This window comes from Phaenicophaeus curvirostris, chromosome 8, assembly GCF_032191515.1.
Source record: "Phaenicophaeus curvirostris isolate KB17595 chromosome 8, BPBGC_Pcur_1.0, whole genome shotgun sequence".
Lineage (NCBI taxonomy): Eukaryota > Metazoa > Chordata > Aves > Cuculiformes > Cuculidae > Phaenicophaeus > Phaenicophaeus curvirostris.
In genome coordinates this window covers 18,176,723-18,199,114 of record NC_091399.1, presented here as the reverse complement: position 1 = coordinate 18,199,114, position 22,392 = coordinate 18,176,723, and the positions used below count along the sequence as shown (strand labels likewise).

Sequence of the window (22,392 nt, the reverse complement as noted above, 5' to 3'; positions counted from 1 at the left end):
GGGTGAGTCACTGCTTAGCAAACTACACAGGGGTGGTGCTCCCTGCCTTGGTTAAACACCCTTCTATGTTCCTGGGCTTAAGGACAACTGAAAGAGAGGTGCAAGAAATGCCCGGGTCTTCTACTGGCTCCCTGCATGGAATGCAGCAACCAAAGAACACTTCCAGAGTTGCTCTGAAGATTTTGCTCATGCCTCAGCACTCTCTTGTAGCAGTGGCCTCCCAAGCTTCACTGCATGGGCTTTGCTAGAAAAGTCTTTTTTCCAGCTGTGCAACCACTTACCTTTACAACGGGCTCTCCAGTGACCAAGGAAACAGGGCAGGACTTTGCATCCTGGTGGGAGGAGTAGGCTTTCACTGCCCACAGATCCACGTATCCATCAGGCGTGTGGGGACCACAGTCCAGGACACTGCTTGTCTTCTCAAACAGCTCACAAATGCCATCTCCATCATGCACGTAGCACAGGCTTGGTTCTCCTGCGAGGAGACCAGAGATAACCTGTTTACAAACCAGGTTCCAGGCATAAACATCTCCTCCTGTCTGTTTAGCCTTGGGATTTCCCACCACAAGGGCCTGATAAGCTCCATGTACGACTCCAGCTGCAGATCCACAGTTTGCTGCAATGAAGCGCATCACCCCCTGCTCTGAGGAGCAGTATGAACATACAGTTTTGATTCCAGATCAAAAAGATGTTTTGGTCCATTTGGACTCACCAAGACAGTTGAAGCCTTTTTCCTTTTTACACCTCCTGGAACAGCCATCTCCATCCAGCAAGTTCCCATCATCGCATTCCTCCTCCAGGCTCCTAAGAGGACAACAGCCAGGCGTGTTAACATCACCCTTGACTCAACATTCCCATCTTGGTTCCACTTCCCCAGAAGCAAGGAGAAAAAGAAGAACCACATGTGGTGTAAGGCAGAGAGAAAACACCATGTCTAGCCAGGGGAAAGAAAGAGGTTGAAAACACCGATATGGGAGAAGGCAGGACTGCACTGTCTCTTTTTTATAAGACTGAGGCAAGAACTATGGGAGAAAATGAAGCTATGTACAATGGAGGAAGCAGACTACCAAGCATCAGGAAGACTTGCTGCTGGAGAAAGCAAGTATTGGAGAGGGCAGGAGGTTCAGAGATGGGGCTGGTGTTCCAGTGGGAGCTGGAGAAGAGGGGGAAGAGGGCAGAGAGAAGGTTAGCCTGAGAGGAGACAAAAATCAGTCCCCATCTGACATGCACAGCATCTCAAGAGGGAAAAAAAAAAAAAAGAAAGCCCAAGCAATTTCCTTGGAAAAAACTTTCAGACATACATCTTGTGATGCTTGTCCACCTCTGCCCTCATCTAGCACAAAAGATTCTCTGTGTCCCATCTTCCTACCTTTGGCTCATTGTTCCACACATGGTACAAAGATAAAAACTTTCACAAAGCTTCCTACATGGCCTTCCCCACAACAGCTCAGAAGAGGAAAGCCTGCCAAAACTCTCAGCTGTCATCTGGCCATTCCTCTGCTCCTCTCACTTTTCTATAGGCTTTGACAAGAGCCTATCGTGGTCATTTGCTCTCTCTGGAGCAAGTCCAGAGTATAAGTTTATGCTGAAACCACGCCAGATTACTCTGCTTTAGCAGCTAGCCCTGCCATAAGCATCTTCGCCTTGCTGGATCTTGTACGGTACCACAAACACTCCTGCACTTGCTTCAGTTGTTCACCTTCCTCAACTACTGAAAACCCTTTTTGAAGGAAAGTGATTCTGAGTAACCTGGAAGCTGAAGTCTGGAAAAGCTGAAATACGGAAAGGTGTTGTCATTATCTCCAGAAGGAGCAGGTGAACCATTGGAATGGAGGTGGCTAATCCCTCATCATTTAGGGTCTCTAAGCAAAGACCAGACAGCTCTCTAAAGACACCACGCTGCGTGGGACGGCACTTGCTGCAGAACCTACAACCACGTTCTCTGTGGAAAATGTTATGTTGGCCAGTCCTGAGGCAGGCACTCTTTCTGGTCAGATGCTGTGATAGCTCATGGAGATGGGCCAGAGTGCAAGCACTGCAGTCAAACACAGAGGATATTCAGGTTGGACCTCTCATGCAGATTTTGCTTCTCAAAAAGACAACTCCATCTCCAACGCACGTGTTGTTTTACAAAACACAAGCTCAATAGTCCACAGTGTGCTGGAGGGATTCAGTGCAGCATCTGCAGTCAAGTACCCGTGGGTGGAGGACCAACCCTGCCCATCAGGGCAGGTTGACGCGATAGCTTAAAGAACCTCAGCTGCGAGCTTGTGTTTCTTGACTTACATGGTCACCTTCCCATCCCCACAGTAGGGTGCTCCGTGGACATGGACGAGCAGAGGAGAGGCTTCTCCTAAGGCTGTCCCAGAGACTGCTTGCACCTGGTAGCGGTACACCTGCCCAGGTGTGACTTCCCTGCAGGAACACAGAGGACTCGAATAAAGAGCAGAAGGGAACAGCCCATACATCTGCAACAGATTTGCTCACCACAGCTATAGAAATCACATTTGAACCCAGGAGATATCAGTTTGACACATCTTTGTACTCTATACTGCCAAAGGCAGAGACTGTGGGAAGATCTCTGCTAGGTCACGCAGAGGGGCCTGATGCATATTTCCCTAGGATCTGAGATGAGGAGAAGCTGCATTAACTCCAACAATCATTTTAGTGGTTGTCTTGATGGCAAAAATGTTTCTGGGTTTAATGAGCTCCTTGTAGTGAGCCTGGGCTCCTGGGCAAGGGTCATGCTAGCATGATGGGTCTGCAACAAGCTTCCTCAATGCTGAATAGGGAATGCACTCAAGGCATTGAGCATGGTAATTACATGAAAGGGAAACCAAAACACAAGGAAAACCATCCAAAGGCAGCGCCTGAGGAGCTCATCACAGCTAACCCAGCCACCCACTCAGCCTGCAATGGAGCAGCTTCATCACTCACGTGTCAATGAACTGGCGGCGCGTCTGTGCTGGGGCAGCAGGGGATCCATTTGCAAACGGAGGGTCACGGAGGACGCGGTACCGGATCAGCTTGCAGGAGGAGCAGAGAGAGCTGTGCGGCATGGAGGTCAGCAGGGCCGTGTCTATCTCCATCCTCTCATCAAAGGTGTAGATTTTGACTCCGGATACCTTTTTAGGGATGTTGAGCTTCACGGTAAAGGGGACGTCACAGAAGGTGTCCAGGGGGCCCAGATGGATGGACTCCCCCTGTTCTGTCAAGACCTCGATGTCAGCCAGTGCCTTGGGAGAGCCCGTGGAGAGGTACGTGGTCCAGAGGGTGAGGGAATCGGGGTAGACGGGGTGCAGGAAACGCAGCTCCAGGATGCAGCCGTCTGGCTGAGGGCACGGCACCGTCATGTTCATGTGGTACAGGTGGAGCTCTGGACTCCAGGCCTGCAGGCTGGGCTCGCAGGGCTGGTCCACGTCTGGGGGCCCTGGGCAGAAGGGGTGAGGAGGAGTCTGATGAGAATCAGAGGACAGCTGACCTCACAGGGGACCCAGAGGATGATCCTCGCTGCAGGTACTCCCTAGGTGCTTACACGTCTCTGTGCTGTAGCTGCACACCCATGCGTGTTTGCACCCTCTACAGGCACGTGCCAGAGCTGGAGGCATCTGCCCTAACATTCTAGAAAGCAATAAGCACCACCAGCCTTCCCAGCTCCTGGGTATGCATACGAGGCTTGGCAGATCTGGTGTCTCGCAGCTCTCTAAAACAGGGACAACGGTATCCTGGTCACAGTGCCAAGCTCTAGAGGCAACCTGGACACAGCTGAGGAAATAAAGGTTGCTCCGGTATCATGGGCACAGAAGACTTGCCAAGGGCACCTGAACGTCAGGTCTCTGTGGCTCCATGGATTTGGACATAGGCTAAGCAGAGCAGAGACCAAAGATTTCCACAGGCACACTCTGGAACAGGTCACAGGCAGGAAGGAACCAGGATCAAAGCAAGCCAGAGAAGCAGCTCCAGAAGGCTGTTCTTCCCCCACGACTTCCAGGATGTTGTCCAGGCTAACCTCAGATCACCAAGCCTGGCTCCCCTGCTGGTGGATTAGCACTCAGCAAGAGAAATAGAGCGTCAAACTTTCAGTCTCAGAGAGCATCGCTAGAATTCATCATCCTATAGTAGAAATACCCTTGTCTTCATCAACTGCTGCAAGCGCTTCTTAGGGCCCAGCACCAATTCAAAGCCTGTATCCATTTAATATTAGTCTTGTAAAAACTGCCTTTCTGGACTAATAGAATGCTTTGGGTTGGAAGGGACTTTTATGGGTCATCGAGTCCAACCCTCCTGCAGGAGCAAGGACATTTTTAACCAGATCAGACTGCTCAGAGCCCCATCCAACCTGACTTTGAATGTTGCTCTTTCACCAGAGCAAACACACGCTTGTGATAACTGCAGGTCCTGCATGGAGAAAACAATATCCACTAATTCCAGAAGCAGTTTTAATTTGCCACTGAATCAGACAGACACTGACAATAAATGAGCTAAGCTTTGATTTGTTTGGTATCACTCAACAGGCACAAATTAAGTTATTCCCCCCATGCCTTGCAACGCTAGCAAGAGATACTTGAATCAAAGAGTTTCCAGGCAGAGAATCTCAGCTACACCCTGACACTCTTGTTCTCAAAGCATGGGCTACATCCCAAAGGCATAATAATGTCCAAACTGCACTTTCTCTACAAACACACCACTCTGGCACATTTTCAGTTGACCTCAGTGTCTCATATGCGCAGGTGCACAGAACAAACAGCTCCTCCAGCTCCACGTGGTTCAACAGCAGCATGAGCACTACATACAGCTCATGGGATCATTCACCTGGTCTCCTGCCTCCTCCGCTTTGCTCTCTGAGAAGCTGAAGCATTATGACCTGCCTAACAGTGCCTACGGCAGTTGTATGACTCCAAAAGCCACCACCATGCCCACAAGGTGGGTTTCTAAGTCAGCATCTGAGGCTCAGCACAAGAGAAGCTGTCACACCCTGCTGTTCAGCTTGCCAGTGAGGAATCACATCCACCAGATTGCCCAGGGCTTGGTACAGACTCAGTGGGACACAGAAAGAAGCTCTTCTTTGGACAAAGCTGCATCAAAGCCTGTGAATGCCCCTGTTTTTTTGGATGAGGTCTGAAAGTCTATGTGGCAAGACTTTACTTCAAGGAAATGCCTCTCTAACACCATCCTGGGCAATGATTGGGGTTAACATCAGGGCACCAAACATCTGGCTTGACCAGAGCCAGAAAGCACTCACCAGATATCTCCTGGACACCTAGAATTCCTTCCTGCACTAAAGAGCCTCCCCCCAAAAGGAGACATCTCACTCTCTAGAAGAAAAAATCTTCCTTTTCTTTTCCCAACAAGATCTTATCTCTCTCTGGCACATCCACAGCCATGGGAAGAGAGGAGGTGCTTACCTTCTGCTTCTTCTGGGGTCCAGTAGCCAGAGGAATCGCAGACTCGAGGGGAAGAAGCTTCATGCACATACTGATAGAAGGTGCCATCCTCAGCACAGTTGTCACAGAGCTTGTCCTGCTCCCTGCAGAGACGAGACAAACGCATTGATGTCTCTAATCACGACCAGTTAATTTTCCACCCATGTTTGCCCAAGCAGGATCAGATGGGAAGTTGGAAAAGCAAAGCTATGCTCTCTGGGCATATCACCCAGCTTGGAATAAGCTTTGTCAAAGACTGGGGAGCAAGAGTGACCATGGGACAAGGCAGGTTTAATCCCTCCCCTTCTGCAGGCTCTCTAGGTAGGCTTGGGTGAGCCACTGAATCATCTGTTCCTACCCATGAAGCAGAGCCCACAGAATTCATGCTTCCCAGGGCAATGCCTCTCCAGCTGGGTGGGTCCGCTTGGGTCTATCTCCACCAGCCCCCAGAGCCAGGTTTTTGGCTTTTGTCACTACTTCAACACAAGAGAGTCACGATAACATCATTTAAAGAGTGCTCTCCAGGAAAGAAAAAGACAATTTTCTGAGGTAAAGATCAGCCTCAGGCCCTCTCCTTGGCAGATTTATAACAGAGGATGCAGAACCCCCACCATGGACCAACTGGTCCCAAACTGGTTATGAGCAAGAGCCAGGCATGGATCTGAAGACCCAGCACCTGCTTCCTAGACTCACGTTTTCCTGCTCCCAAGCCACTCCATTCACCACCAAAGCAGTCTGGATGGCTCAAGGCCACCCAGCACTTGGAGGCTCTGGTGCCTGTGGGGGTAACAGGTACACACGCTTACTATCCCTGGAGGAAAGGCCCATTGTGGAGAGCATCAGTTCCTTGAAAAGGCAGTAAACACTGACCCAGAGTTGTCCCAGCTGCCCTCAGACATGCCTTTCTTCAACTGCAAAGCCTTTGTGAAGCAGCTTTAAAACAATTTCAAGAGCTCTTTAACATACGATTGCGGTTCCATAATAAAATCATAGACCTGGTGGAAACCGAAATGTTTTAGTAAGAAGCACTGCTGAAGAGAGGCATTTGGTGGCATATTCAGGACTTGGTGACTTCCCAACGTCAGGGAGAAGGAAGACAGACACCCAGCACTCGGGGCCAGCCAAACAACTCTGGTTCCCCAACATCATTTCTCTGGCTTGAAAAGTTTCCTGACTTACCCTCCGTTAGTTACACCACGAGGCCGTGACAGTGCTGGAAACAAAACCCAGCTCTTGCAGTTCGAGCTCCCTGCCTTAACCACAAGGCTGCATTTCCTCCTGGTAAATGGCTGTTTTATACAATAAGTGCTAAATGAAGCTCATTTTTCATTCTGTGATTGCACTCTAGGGTTTAGGAATTGGCGTTGCCTCCTGACACGCTTTGGCTTCCCCTCTCGGCACCCTGACAGCAGAAAGCTTGTGGGAGAGCTCATATGCCAGCAGGGCCATCGCAGCAGCCCAGATCTTGTGTCTGAGGGCTCTGCTGGAGACGACCGAGGAGGAAAGAAGGTGGGAGGTCCTGCAGCAGATCCCTCGTCCCTTCGGCAGGCTGCCGCGCAAGCCCGAGGACATCGCAAAAGCGCATCCCTTACCTCTCGTGGATGACCCCGCTGATGGGAGGCAGCCAGTAGATGCTGAGGGAGTCCTTCGTCTGCCCAGTGACCATGGGAGGGATGGGGATGGGTGTGGGCTTCTTGCTCTGTCCCCAGCGCGGGTACACCAGGTCCAGGTAGCAATGCATCCGGGCCACTTGGTTAGGGGTGAAGGTGTTGGTGCACTCATCATCTGGGGGAAGGGAGGTGGCAAGGCTCAGCCAGCAGAAGAGGCCAACGCGCAGCCTTCCTGACCTCCAAACGCTGGTTTGGGAAGGCCTGGGAGGCACCAGCGTGTGGTTGCTCTCCCACCAAGACTCTCTGGTGTCGTGTGTCCCCAGAGCCACAAGATGGCACTGCCTCAGCAGCTCCACAGCCCTGCACTTGTCACAGCAGCTCGGGACCTCCACAGGGGCTTCCACAGCAGCTGTGACACCTGGGCGGTGCCACCACCCCTGGGGACACCAGCAGCCGGTGACAGGACTGCTCTACAGGCCTTGGTCCGTCTGGGCTGCCAGGAGGAGCTCCAGCCCCTCACAGCTCGCCTGCGGAAAGCGAGCCAAGAGGGCTCCTCGCTAAGGTCCAAAACTATAACAGCAGCTGTAGGAGTAGTTCGAAATAATAACCATGAAATAGCAGTAATAGTAAAGTTGCTTCAGGACTGGAGAATAAAGGCACACCACCACGCAGATGAGAAGGGATGGAAACAGCCTGTGGCATCATAGAATCATAGAATAACCAGGTTGGAAGAGACCCACCAGATCATCGAGTCCAACCATTCCTATCAAACACTAAACCATGTCCCTTAGCACCTCGTCCACCCGTCCCTTAAACACCTCCAGGGAAGGGGACTCAACCCCCTCCCTGGGCAGCCTCTGCCAGGGACCAATGACCCTTTCTGTGAAGAATTTTTTCCTAATGTCCAGCCTAAACCTCCCCTGGTGGAGCTTGAGGCCATTCCCTCTCGTCCTGTCCCCTGTCACTTGGGAGAAGAGCCCAGCACCCTCCTCTCTACAACCTCCTTTCAGGTAGTTGGAGAGAGCAATGAGGTGTCCCCTCAGCCTCCTCTTCTCCAGGCTAAACAACCCCATCTCTCTCATCCCTGCCCGCCGTGAGGGACCACATGGGTTAGTGTTTGATAGGAATGGTTGGACTCAATGATCCGGTGGGTCTCTTCCAACCTGGTGATTCTATGATGTGTCAGGGACAGAAGGAAGGGCTGTTGGTAGAGTGGTAGGACGAGAAGCCAAAGCGTCTAGGAAGGTGACCCCTTATAGCTCCCCACAGTTATTACTCGTTACCTGTGTAACTCATGTAGTTGTTGAAGGGCGTCCCCGTGAAATGTGTCTGGCCACAGGTGTCGTTGGTAGGGTCTGGATCCCGACAGAGTTTGCTCTTTGGGGTGGGGGCAGTGTCGGCACAGAGGTCTCCCGTCTCCATAGATGGAGTTGTTTCCCTGCAGGGATCGTCACAAGATTCCCGCTCGCTCACTCCCTTGAAGACATGGTACAGCCCCAAGACGTGTCCCACCTCGTGGATCATAGTGTTGGTATGGCCATGCATACCATAATAAGAAGGGTTGAGGACAACTCCACCTACAATAGAAAGTACAGCAAACATCATCCAGAGAAAGAGACAGCAGGCAGCCGTTGTTACCTGTGAGAGGCAAAATTCCTCTCATTGTTCTCCCAGGTCACAAATGAGGTGCCAGATGGAGACGTGAAGATGGACAAATTCATCCTCTCATAGGATGGGAAGAGGACTTCTTTGCAGTCTTGGACTGGAAAGGGATGAGTGTATTTTCTTCCCCTTCTGGTCACACCACTCCCCCAAAATCTTCAATCATTTCAGCTATCATTTTCCTCTGTGTCTTCTCACATGTTTATAATTCAGTGTCTGCTCTGGTTCACACTTACAATCAAGTAAGGTTTGGAGCCAAGGCACCAAACTGAGATATGCTGTGGGCTTACAGGGACAATCCTTTAAACTAGAGGAGAGAAGACCTTCCCTAGCCTAGAGAGTTGGCTCAAGCACACCGGTTCCTATGGCAGGTGAGGAGAATGAGGTGCCTAGCAAATTCTTGACACACTTGGCTGTGCCAACTAGAAGCCACCTTCATTATGAGTCCATATGAAGATTCAAACGTACTCACTTCATCCCCTCCAAGAGTGGTCTCCTACCCTCCAAACCGGGCCCTAAGGTATAAATTCAAACTCACAGGAGGTGCTGTTGCGATCCACTAAGCTTCTACTGCTAATCCAAGTCAAAATCACTGCGTATTTTGGAGTTAATTTTACCAAAATGCGGTTTCTTTACCTCTCCTTCAGAGGGGTTTGTGCAGGATCAGCTGCCAGCATGCACCCAGGCTGACTCCAGGCAACACCTCCATCCCATAGGAGGTTGTTTTTACCCAACCACTTTAAACCTAGACAGTTTGGATGGCAGCACAGGGAATAGTTGGCTCCGGCACAGCTTGCTCCCTCCTTTGCAAGGCCCTGGAGGATTTACAGTGCCAGTTACCTCACAGTAAAGCCTCTGCTACTGCATCTCAGCTGGTGATTGCTGCCCCTGCCAGCAAAGTTAAAACTGGCAGAGGGCCACCGTGTGATCCTGTCTCCAGCCACAGCATAGACTGCTTGAAATCTGCTCCTGGATCAGCTCCGTGTGCTACTGGACTACCTCATGTCCTCAAGTACAGGGCATTCCTTCCGAGAGAGGGCTTTCTTCAGATCGTGGTGTCCCTGGCAGGACATCAGCAGCACTGTGACTCCTCTGGTGGGGCCATACAGGGTGAACACTGGGTTGGGAAGGGGACTTCAGAGATGCTCCGAGCAATTCTCTCAAGCCCAACAGGGTTGCAAAAGGGTGAAGAAATAAGGGTGAAGAAATACTACTTCTATGAAGTATTGAGTGTGGGGCTCGTGGAAGGGCTGGAAGACACCACTGACCTGTCAAGTGGCACTGTTTCTTAGCTGAAAGTTCGTGTTCATTCACGTTTGTTGTTCTTCCTCACCACAGGGTGGATTTTACATCCAGGGCAGCTTGGCTTGAAGCAATGGGTGGGTCACAAAGTAGCTGCATTCCCTTTTTTTCCCCAGCTCAAAACATCAAAGCAGAGGACGTTGCATCTCATCAGTCAGCCCAAACCTTTAATTGACTGGAGATGGCCCACAAGAAGGTACAGAGGTTAAAAAAATCCTATTGGGACCTTCACCTTGTGGCCTGTCAATCACTAGCATTTTGCAAGCCAGCTCTCTCTCAATTACCAGGCTGGTAAATGCTATAGATCCAAACAGCAGCCCATTGATGGAGAACCCAGTGGTCACATTAAAAAAGCTGCTTCTCATTTTAATCAAAGCAGGGCATGAGAGAAGAGAAAACAGAAAGAAAAGGCATCTCTGCAGCCAAACCCAAGTCTGAACAAGGCAGGGGGCTGCCTGCTCAAAGGTCTGAAAAGAGGAACGCACACACAGAAGGAAAATAGTGCTCATAAACAAATAAATGAGACGTGAAAGCCCTGCACGCATCCTGCAGCACTAACCACAAGGAGGGGGTCTGAGTACCAGGGGTGTGGGAGGTCCTGTGGCCAAGCAGCCTGCCTCCCAGCAGAAACACAGCACTCTTCCCGTGCAGGGGAATAAATGGGACTCCAGTACTGAGAGGGAGAAAACTGTCGCAGGCGAGAGATGCCAAGCCTGGTGTACCCTAGCCTTCCCTCCTTTCTGCTAGCTTGCCCTATATCCCATTCCTCCCCCACACTCCACAAGGATGGTCATATTTTTAGTACTCTTTTTTACAGCTAATTTGATGGCAGGATTAGAAACAGCACGAGTACTCTGCTTTCCTTCCAGAACATCTCCATTCCTCCATTCCATGTCCCCACAGCTCCCTGATGAGCTGGGAGAGCTCCCAGCTTTGGACCAGGAAGTTGTATTTCCCCTCTGCAGGGTTCTGGCTGCAAAGGCAAGATGTGGAAGGGTTTGTAACATTCCAACAAGATCAGTCTTCCCTCTCCTTCAACCACAGACCAGGCTTTCCTTCTTACTTCTGCCCTCTCCTGCCCTGGCACACGGGCTTTATTGGGTTTCCAGTGAACTCCCTCTCTTGTGCCCGTGAGCCAACCCAAGGAGGTCCCCCAAGGTCAGCATTTAGACAGCCAGGCTGAAAACTTCAATGTCACATCAAGGGGATCTTGTACTCCAAAGAAAGTGAACCGGAGCATTCTTTGGACTTGCCCACCAAGCTGAGGCCAGGCAGCTGGAAAGCTGCAGGGTTGTTCTCGCCACATCCTCTCTCTCTAGACCAGACCTACAAGCCACAGCTGCAGAGTGGGTAACACCCCCAAGGTCAAGCCTCAAGTGTGCTCAAGCAGCAAGAGATGTCCAATCCATCAGTACCATGAGCGACTTGCACTGGTGTGCACCCCACTTCATCTCCACTCACACACCCCTTGGAAGCTTCGAGTCCCGGGACGTTGCCCTGCTTCTTGCCACAACGAACAGCGATGATGAAGAACTCTGGTTCAAGCCAGCCCCCCAAAAGGCTAATCTGTTCCTGGGTCAGGGCTGTTGCAGAGAATGCACGCTCAAACAACGAGCAAACCACAAAGCTGAACCTGTATCAGAGGGCCAGTCTGCCCCAAACACTGAGTCATGGCAATTAATGGAATAAACGCATGATGGTTAGTCAGACAGGAAGATGGCCATTGCCTAAGGTACCTTTGATGGAACGGCTGGCCCTCCTTCAGGATGCACTGACCTCAGCCAGATATATGAGCTGGCCTCAGCTTATATAACTAGAGAGAGTATTTATAACATCAAATATTCACAATTCCCTTGCCTTTTGCCTTTCGACCATGTTTATGCAAATACAATTCACATGCAGCTACACATTAAGGTTAAAGCACCTGCATTATTCCATTGCTAAAGTTTTTGAGGCAAGGCTTTCCACTGCTGAAAGTTTAGGTTTTTATAGGACAGGATTTCTTCAACTCCTTGTGTTTTACAGTTAAAAAGATTTACTTCTAAGTTCTCAGAAAATTCATTCCAGACTCCAAGCAAGGACTCTGAATCTGAGAGGAACTCACTGTGATTATGGTGGAAAGACTGAGGCAGACAGTATGGTTAGAGGGAGTGGTGTAAACAGACCTGGACCTCTACTGCTAGCTGGCTGCAAGCTGTCTCTCTAGGAGCTCCACGGCAGCTGAAATGCTGCCTATACAAGTGTCCCAGACCAGTTCACCCTCTCCAAGTCAGTAATTGTCTCTTATGCTTCAATGAATGTATCTGCTCTTTGTGGGTATTATTACTGGTCTGAAATGGTAAACCATCCCTAAACCCTCAGAAAGGCTGCTAAAGATTCAGATTTACTCTGGAGGAGAGTAAGAGATTTGTGAGTCATCAGCATGGGAATGGTCACTTATCTTCTAGTAGCCCAAGACAAGCATAGGTGAAGAGAAGGGAATTAAAGAAAGATTGCTGAAGACTTCCAGAATGTGAGGACTCCAAGAGGAAGGTGAGAAGGACTTTCTTGAAAGACACACTAAATGGTCATGAAATAATGGTTTCTGAGGAGTTCAAAGTCCAGATGGTAGACTAAAAAACATCTTGAGAAAAACTGATGGAGAACAACTTGGAAACAGCCTGTTTAGTGAACTCAAGGGTGAGAAGAAGAATTGAAATAGAAGAAAGGAAGGCAGTCAGAGACAAAAAAATCTCATGGTACTTCTCTGGAAAATATCTGAGAAAGTCCAATTCAGAGATAGAGAGTAAAATCTGATAAAGTCTCTGGGGCAAATAGGCAGCTTGACTTCTTGGGGAAACTGAGTCAAACTCGAGGAACCAATTTGATTCTGTAGGAGACCAAGAGCAGGAGTGGGTTGGGTCTGTAGTTGTGTAGGGAAAAAATCAGAGTGGCATTTCTGCTTCATGGAGGGGGAGCAGGGCCTGTGTGCTGACCTCAGAATATTAAGGTCAGGACAGGAGATTAATAAGGTTAAATGCAAAGGAAGGAGCTTGTCTTCTTGAAGGCAGACCCCTCTCTTGCATGAAGACCTGTCTCCACTCCTGGTCACTGTTAAGTCCTTAAAGCTCAAGGTTTTTTCTCAAACTCCTATTCACTCTTCCCAAGGTTTTCCTTACTCTTTTCCTCACCTTCACATCTACTCAGATCCTCCAGCTGCCTCTTGTGAGAGGCTTTGTCAAAAGCCACATATTCATGACCTGCTCAGTCCTAAGATTCTTCTGTGCTGGACAATGATATATATCACGCAAGGTACAAAGCACTTGATGATGTGGTGCAGCCTACAGTTTACAGAGAACAGAGTCTGCCGCCTGCCCTCCTGAGCTCATTAAATCCAAAACCAAGGACAGTCTTGAACCAGTCTTCAGTCTGTGCCAGAACCTCAAAGAAGTTCAAATCCAGCTTCATACTTAACAGCTCTGGTACTAGAGCCAAGACAACACCCCTTTTCTCCTGAACCTCTGTGGTAAAACCCTGATCTAGCATTTCCAGATGGTGCCACCTCTTGCGTCCCTGGCTGGATACAAGCTCTGAGACCAGAGGCAAAATGCAAGCTTTTGATGAAACCCGTCACCTCGATTCCCCTTCCGTGCAACTCCTTGTGAGCCATTGGGAGGGGGCTGAAGAGAACACGTGTGGCTGAAGCACTTGCTGTAGTAGGATGATTGTCAAGCTGAGCCTTGGAAGTGATTTCTGGAAGCTGAAGGCATAAATTTCATGGAGAATTGCCTTCCTCAACAAGCAACTGTAGCAACAGGCTATTGAAAAAACAGTCCTGAAATTCACTGAGGGAGGGAAGCTGGCAGAAAAGAACATTTAAACAGGTCTTTAACAGCAGTGTAAAACTTCTGAGGGTTGAACATCACGCACTTGTAAAAGCAGAAGGTCTAAGTCTGCTGTGCAGGTGTTGGGAGTAATTATTTCCAGTTACTTATTGAGAAACACTTTAGATGTTTTGACTGCAAAGTGTAAAGGACTTTGCCAGAAAACTCTGACACTGACGAGGTGGAGGGAGAGGCAGGAAGAGAGACAGCAGAAACAGGAGAAAACACACAATACATTTACATTCTGCTTTGATTGTTTTCTCGTAGCCTGCCAGCACTGATGACCTTAAGGGTCTGGAGAACCTTGCCTCCAGCAGGTAGGAAGCCAAGTTATAAAAACAGGCTTTAATTTGATAGCCACCCTCACATTTGCAGCTGGATTCGGAAGCAGCCGGTGCTCACTGCCTGGTCAGCTCTGGAGTCGCTCAGATCTGGAGACTCAGCTCTGAACTCACTGATAGCCCTCATTTATCTGTTTGTCACGTGCTGCGAAGTGAAGTTCACCGTTTCCAGAATCCTGGAAGGCAAACCTGGAAGGCCCCAGAGGAGCCAATGCAAGTCTAAACCCCCCTCCAGAGCCTGCGCTGGTGGTGAATCTGCAGCTCTCCCCAAGCTCTCGGTCCCGCTGTCTCACTGCCTGCACTGTTAAAAGTGTCTCATAATAACCTGCAAGTCCCTTGTTAGGGTGTAACCCCACTGTCTCATCCATAAGACACGGAGAACAGGCAGCTCTTTCCTTACAGCAGCAGCTATCATTGATACACCCAAAGCCCGTTATCGTGGCCTTCTTATCAAACACCCTGAACGCTGAGCCAAATCACGGCTGCTGCTTTTTGCCACGTTAACCAAACGAGAGGAAAATCAACAACCCTGAGACCCCACGAGCGGGGATCTTACTTACCCAGGTGACTAAGGGCCTCTTTATCCCACGGCCAAGTGGCAGCGCCAGCCAACTCTTCCCTCACTGAACTGGCAAAGTAAACATTGAGGAAGTGGGTGCTGTTCAGCTGCAATGCCTCCTTCAGCTCCTTCACGCTCATGTAAGCCCTGCAAGGACAACAGAGAGGAGACAGTCAGCATAGACCTCAACAGAGAAAAGACAAAAAGCAGGAGCCACCACAGATATCCTGGAAAGGGGGCAGCAGACCTGGAGACTCCATCCTCGACTCCCTGTAACCAACAGTCTTTTGTAAAGCATGGTAAACTCAGCAAGTTTCTATAGGATGTACCATGACACTGCTAGTTCTTCTCTGTAAGGTGCAAGTTCTACCAGCGAGGGGTTTGGGTGAGATGCAGTCATGCAAATGTGAAGAAGTTTTTCTAATTATAGCAGCTTTGTTGACGAGTTCTACTCTTGCAGAAGGTTTTCCTACAACGGGGACAGAAGAGATCCCAGAGAACAGGATAAGAGGAGAAAAAACACAAGGAGAAACAATGGGAGAAGAAAGGAAATGCAGAGGTCAGTCCTGCTAGGGAAAAGAGAAGGTGTTTGGCAACAGGAAACTGGAATTTGAGGAGGAAGGAAAAATAGGTTTTCTTCAAAATGTGAGGAGAAAGAAAGGAATGTAGAACTCCAGGTTGTTCCAGATACAGGTCAGTGCAGAAATGGACAACAAATCTTGTTCTTGGGAGCAGAAAGAGTTTGACAGCTGGGGCCAAGAAGTCTTCTCCAGCTGCTCTACTCTGTCTGGAGAATCTCACAACCACAGCCCTCCAAATGTACCCTTTTCCCCAGGACAACAAGTGTGCCAGGGATGGCAGTGCATGGTAAGAACAAGGGATCCCTGCAGAGCACAGGCATGTATCACATCAAAAAATGTGCTACCTCAGAATGTGCTCTGAGCTATCTCTTTTCCAGCTCTGCTCAACATGGACCTTGGAGAAGACTGCTGCCTGGGTCATCCCAGCATTAAGCTAAGAGCAGAGCCTTCTTCATGTGAATCCATCTCTCCGCGCATGATCTCACTCCCCTCTGAGAGGAGACGTGGGATGCCTGCAGTAGCCAGAGCAGGGAAGCACAGGAGCTCTCAAAATAAACTCAACGGGGAGAAAGGGACATCTCTGGAGACAGATCCGTTGAAAGGCATGTTTAGTGAGGAAAGCCTCCTGACAACACTGCTGCCTGTCTCCCCTCCCACCTCCAGAGCTGGGAGTAAAGAGTTGCCGGTGCAGAAAAAATACTGGAATGGGGACATCCATTTCTAAAGGGCAAGAAGACAACAGACTGGAAGAGATGGGTAGGCAATACTCATTGCAGGAGCGCGGTAACACCCATGGGTATGTCTGAGCGTCCATGAAATCATCCTCACAACATGACATGTCCCTCAGCACTTGGAGAGTAAAAAAACTGCAGTCAGGGAATTTAGTTTTCACTCTCCTCTCTGTATGGTCATTTCTGCACAGGTCAGATATCAATATAGCATTCCCTATGCATCATCAGCCCTAGCATTGATCTTTGGGGAGTTACTGGCCTCAGCTGTATGAAATAATCAGGATCTAACTTAATAACAATACTAATTCCAATAAAAATAGCAATGAGACTGTAGGGCCTTGGGCTGCACTGCAAATGCCAGATACTCTTTTCAATCAAGTCCTACCATCAGCGTGATTAGTCTCACAGGCTGAGACAACATTAGGACAAGGACACCTAGAAGATGTTGTCTTTAAGTCTTCAAAATCTAATGACCCTGACCTGCGGCTTGTGAAGCCATTGATTCAAAAGAGTCTAAGCAGGGAAAAAAACTCATGGAAAGGCTTCGAATACATCACTGCGGAATGATGATGGAAAGGCACTATTGTGGAAATATGTCATAAAAGTGACTAAACCTGCAGCATAAAGCCAAGAGCAACACGAAGGTAGTGGAAAGCATTTGCTTATTCCCATGCTTCCAGGAGTGAATGGCATCTTTGAGCTGCACGGAGAGATTGTGAAGGGAATGTGATCGCTTCTTTACGCTGGACCAGCTGTGAAGGCACAACAGCCACGTCTGAATGAGCAGCTTCTGCACGAATGGTGCCCATCACATTGAATTATGGAGGAAAGGACAGAAAGCTGAGCACAGGCTAAGGGGAAAAAGGCAGGTTCTCATCCGAGATGTGAAGTGAGAAGGGAAACCAAAGAGAGACGTGCACACACGACGTTTAAGATGGCAAGATTATACCACCAGCCTTGTTCAGAGAGACATTGCTACAACAAATGGAAGAGGAAGAAAAAGAGAACATAGAGGAATCATGTTCCAGAGGTAAACTAGAGCAGGACAACACGTGGAACAGAGCTCAGTAAGTCCAACGGCAACTTTCTTGGATCTGAAACAGCAGATTCTGAAAATCTGAAGCCATTACTGACTTGGGAAGTGTCAATATAATCAGGATCTGCTGACTACCTCTCCCTTACCAGTCAGCCCCAATAGGGCATCCTGGCTGGAGACGTCTCACTCACCTTCCCAGCAAACAGCACAGCTCCAAGATTTCAGTCATTATAGAAAATCTTGGCTGGACTATGTGGCTGCATTTAAGGGCGAGATGAGATGACCAGCTTGTCTTCACCAGGCCCCAAGATCTCCCACCACAAAGTAGCATTCCCAGAACACTTTCCCCAGCCACATCAGCTTGTGGAGAGAAAAGTCTCCCAACCAGAAACAGCAAATTAGGACAATATGATCTCTTTCTCTGTGATGTTTCGCCTGAGCATCCCAGACACGCGCCACGCTGACGCCATCCCGTCAACCCAACCAAGACGGGAGCAGGCTGGGAGGAATAGATAGGGAGAAGAATAAATAAACCTGAAGGACATATTTGTGGCATGACTCGGAAGGAAAAGAAGCAAAAATTTCATAGAAAAGGAGCATAAGGAGGGGGGAGGGGGAGAGAAAGTCTCCTTCATGCACCAGAGATGCTCGGGGGACACAGGCTTAAAAATAACATTGATTCCTGACCTATGATATCTTGGAAAAATAGCCCCAAACCCTCTCAAGCTGCCCAAATTCCAACAGCTGATGTCAGCCTTATTCAAAGGGATATTCCCGTTGCCGCTCTTCTGGAGACATCATGTTTTTCTGGCTGTCGCCTGCCATTCCCTTGACATTAGCAACATTTTTTTATCAATCCTTAATTATAAATAACAAAAAAAGTAATTTCCTCTATTGAGAGACTTGGATTGTTCAGAGGTGCACGAGAGGTAAGGGGACCATTATAGCACCAAGAGATGCTCGGTTGGTTGGAGGAAAGGAAAGGACCCCAGTTTCACCCAATACGGCATGAAAAGCACAAATATCCTCCTGCTGGCACCCCCAAAGACAAGACCAAGACCAAAACAACTCTAGAATGGGCAACTCTGATTCCTTTCAATCCACATTTCCCACTGGCTTCCTTAGTTTAGACAAGGAGCATGTAACTGGCGTCTCTGCCTGTCACTTACTGCCAAGGTCACGCTCTCCCTCGTCTCCAGCGCTTCTGTGATTTTCCCGGGGGAAGGCAGAGCAGCCTTTGGTCTCCACAAACAGCCTAATTGACAGCCCTCTCCTCTGCTCCCTAGACAGCTTCCCAACTCCTACAAGATCAAAGTATTCCAAAGTAGATGGTATTTACAGCAGGGAGTGCACTGCAAGCCAGAAAGAGACATGAAGGTACGTCAAAAAAACCAACCCCAAAGAACAAGGCAGAGGATTGAAGAGACAGAAGGGTCATCAGGTCGTTAGGATTCCAAATAGATGTTTTTTACCAAGAACATCCAAAACTCATTGGTAAGCAGCTAGCTGCATGGTCAAACCACCTTGACATGGGTGGGGATTTGCCTTAGTGCAGCTTGCAAGAAGACTATATGCAAGAGCAGAGAGACATTAGAGACAGAAGGGATATGGGCTGCTTTTATTAGAAAAGATCACGGGTATGAACGTCACCTGAAATGATGGTATTTGAGGGAGTGAGTTCAGATACGAGGGCTTTCCTCACGGCAGGTGCTCACCTGCGATACTGTTGACTTAAAGTTCTGCTGAATGATGCTAGCTGATAACCCGACTCCAAGGCAGGGTTAGGCACCACCCTGTGTACCATTTTAATTGTGGGGCTCACAGGTGGCACAAAGCAAGGTGAGGAAGAGGTAGCACAGTGGATGTTTGTGCGGTTCAGGGTCAGGAACTGGGTTCTGGATGGGACATAATGCTGTGCTTTCATTGTGTGACATTGCTTGATACTGAGAAAGGAAACGAAGATCAAGTCCGACAGCTTCAGTGACTGTGTCACCATAGAACAGTGAAATCAGAGACTCTCAGCTGGCGACAGAGAGGACCTCCATAGATCATCTAGTCCAACTCCTTTGTTCAAAACAGATCTAATTAAATGAGGTTGCTCAAGGCCATGTCTGTTTGAGACCTGAACAGATCTAAAGACAGAGGCTTTACAATTTCTCTTGGCAGCCGATTCCTTTGTTTAACCAAAATTCCTAATGCCTAATCCAAATTTCTCACATTCCAACTCGCGTCCATTGCTTCCTGTCCTTTCTTCATGCACCTCTTGTCAAAGTTCTTCTCCACCTTCTCCGCGTCACCCCATCACATCAAATGGCTATGGCTTTACATGGAAAATCATTACTGCACTGGACCTTACCGCACCAAGTTCTAAAGACCCAAACCTTCCTTTGTCATCAGCTGATAAAAGTCACACTCTACCCTTGATCCCAGACCTCCTTGGAGAACCTTCACATCCCTTTTTCATGCTTTACCTTGGACTATTTTGTCCTACCCCATGGGGCAGACAGCATCTTTCTACTCATGGATTTAAGTCAAGCTCTGGGCTGGTTTGGTCAATGAAGGAGGTTTGACATACCCTGGAGAGATACAGCTGTTGCTGCTTTTCCAAGCAGCTAGGATCTGCTAGCCTGTGGGGCAGAAGAATGGACAATGAAGCTGCAATGACAAGCCTGGTGTGTTTTAAAGTAGGAGACCAGCAGCAAGACTGGCACTTTTTAGTAAGAGCCATATCATAACAAGAAGCCCTGGGGCCGTGAAAGTGGCCATTACCACGGAAGGCAAAAGGTAGCACCTCTGAATGCAAAGCAAGGCCAGCACGTACTCCATGCAGTACCATAAATGAAACTGAATTCTGTAGGTTCTGCAAAGGATGGAGTGTGTAATGCCACAGGAATTCCAGAGCAATTTAAAAATAGGAGTCTTTTCCCTGTAGACGTTTTAGAGGGGATGTGGGAGTGGGGTTGAGTGGAAGCTGTCCAAGTGCCCTCCATGGACAGCTGGAAAATACTTGAGAGCCAGCCAACTCCAGCTAACCATATAGCCTAATGAAGTCACAGGGGATTCCAGGATTTGCTTTCGTGTCCTTCACCCACTGCAAGGAAATTCCTCTTCCTACTGCCACCAAGCAGGGAGGCTCCCTTTTCCCCCAAACCTCTGCTTCACGAACGAGAGATCTCTCAGGCTTCCCAGGAACGAGCACCAGCCTGACAATAACTGTTTTGGTGTGCAGACAACACATTCCCTCCAGGCTGCAAAGGGTTAACAGAAGACACAGAAACCTTGCTTCTGAGGCAGCAGCCACAAGCCCAAGAGCCACAACTCAATCCATGATACAGGCACTGAATCAAGTGGCATGAGCAGTTTCAGAGAGCACACTCTAGAATCTCCGTATCACCAGCGAACAGAGATGCTCCTCCAGATCTTGAGTGCCTCCTGATTCACCCCGCCAAAGCACTTGTCTTCATGGGGTGGCTATTTAGGGGGAGGGAGGGGGTCTGAAGAGATAATTATCCTGATTAAAGCTCTCTGCTTGCACGCAAGAATCCTCCTTGCTAGAATCTGTGAACCCTCGCCCCAGTTCCCATCGCACAAATTCCCAGGCGATGCTCAGCCTTGCCTCCCTTCTGCCCTGCCACGGGCAAAGCCAACTGCCACAAGGGTAACAGGACACGGTACCAAGTTGGCACACAAGCCAAAGATGAGTTACTTGGTCTGCCTCCAGACTAGACTGAGGGTGGTTCTCATAAGTGCAGCTGCATCACGTTCTGGATTTGCCTGCCCTAAAATTTGTGGCATTAATGCAACTGAGAGGTACGCTGTATTTTTAGGCAAAGTTTAAGTCCTTCTGTACTTGTTAGGACTACTTGCATATCCGTGACCATGGTTTAGGAGCTCTGACTCCAGTCCAGCACGACGCTGGTGAGCCACAAATATTGTTGCCAGCATCATGACAACTTGACAAGCCAGAAACATCTGAATGACTCTCATCTGGACGGGCTTTGGTAACACAGCCTGATACAAAACATATGCAAGAGGTGAAGGGAAGGCTGAGGAACAGTCATACATTCCCATGGGATCACAGGAGGCACAACACTACTGGAATAATACCCCCTGTAGTCCTCAGGAGCCTCTCATCAGCTTCACTGGCTGTTAGACTCCAGCCAAAGAACATAGGGCTACACACGGGATGAGGGCATCACACACCTCCTGGACGTGTCCACTCTGAGGCACTGACAGCATGGGTGGAAGAGCAGCCTAGGAATCACCCATCACTGGCAGCACTGCTTAAGAGATAGTTTAAAATTTGTGTAAGTGGCTGAGTATCAAAAGAGGGCAACGTGGCAAAATGAGGCCCTTCAGGATCTGGGGCTCCACTGAGCGGCTCCCGTCGTATTCAGAGGTAACCCTCAATCTCCATGCAGGAGGTGGATTTAGCTTTGGGACTGAAGCAGTAGCAGATGTTGCAGGGTCAGAGAGTTGCATTGGCAAAGCCGCAGACAGGATCAGAAAGACAAGTTGTGGTTTGAGGCTGTGACCCTTCCATGTAGATTTACTGGGGAAAAGGACCAAGAAGGCTGCAGATCACACACTGCAGGCAAGCTCCCAGTTGCACCAGATGGTAGTACGCAACTTCTTGAGGTCAGGTTTTGGGAAGAAAGACAATAACATTAGTGTCAGACCAGAAAGCTCTGCAGGGCATTTTGCCCCAAGATAGGCTGGAGAATGAGTGCTGCCAACAGTGGCACAGCCCAGCGGTTCCTGGAAGCATTTGCTAAAGTTATTCGTGAAATCATCACTGAACCAGACAAAGGCAAAGCTTTTTTCAACCTGCTTTTGGAAAGCAGCATAGAAGTTACACAAGAGCTGATGAGAGAAAGAAAACTCAGCCTGAAATAATGATGATTTCCATTAATTTGAATTGAGGAACAAACACAGATCTTGAATGAAGAACTGAAAACTAGGACTGAGCAGCAGACACCACTGCATCTGAGATGACAGCAAGAATGGGTCAAAATGGGAATTATATTCTTCTATTATTATTATTGTTATTATTATTGTTATTATTTTTCTCTTCCTTTACTGTTCTATTAAATTGTCTTTCACCCAATCCACAAGTTTTGTCTTTTTCTTTCCGATTCTCCTCCCCACCAGCATTGGAAGAAGTGAGTAAGCAGTAGCAGGTAGTTTCCAGCTGGGACTTCCAGCACGTCTCCACGTGTCTGTGTAGGTTTCCTGGCTGTAACTGAGGTACCACCAGCCCTAGGATATCTTAGGAGGAGGTGAG

The 22,392-nt window shown here is 48.9% G+C and overlaps 1 protein-coding gene across 1 annotated transcript in view; it reads right to left on the bottom strand.

Moving 5' to 3' along the window:
* The window catches only part of PAPPA2 (pappalysin 2), a 94,059-nt gene that overhangs the window by 48,135 nt on the left and 23,532 nt on the right, over window positions 1–22,392 (bottom strand). The window contains 8 exon segments of the mRNA XM_069863077.1: window positions 282–475; window positions 713–804; window positions 2,287–2,415; window positions 2,938–3,430; window positions 5,406–5,527; window positions 7,016–7,208; window positions 8,317–8,610; window positions 14,762–14,907. Coding sequence (XP_069719178.1) covers window positions 282–475; window positions 713–804; window positions 2,287–2,415; window positions 2,938–3,430; window positions 5,406–5,527; window positions 7,016–7,208; window positions 8,317–8,610; window positions 14,762–14,907 — 1,663 coding nt within the window.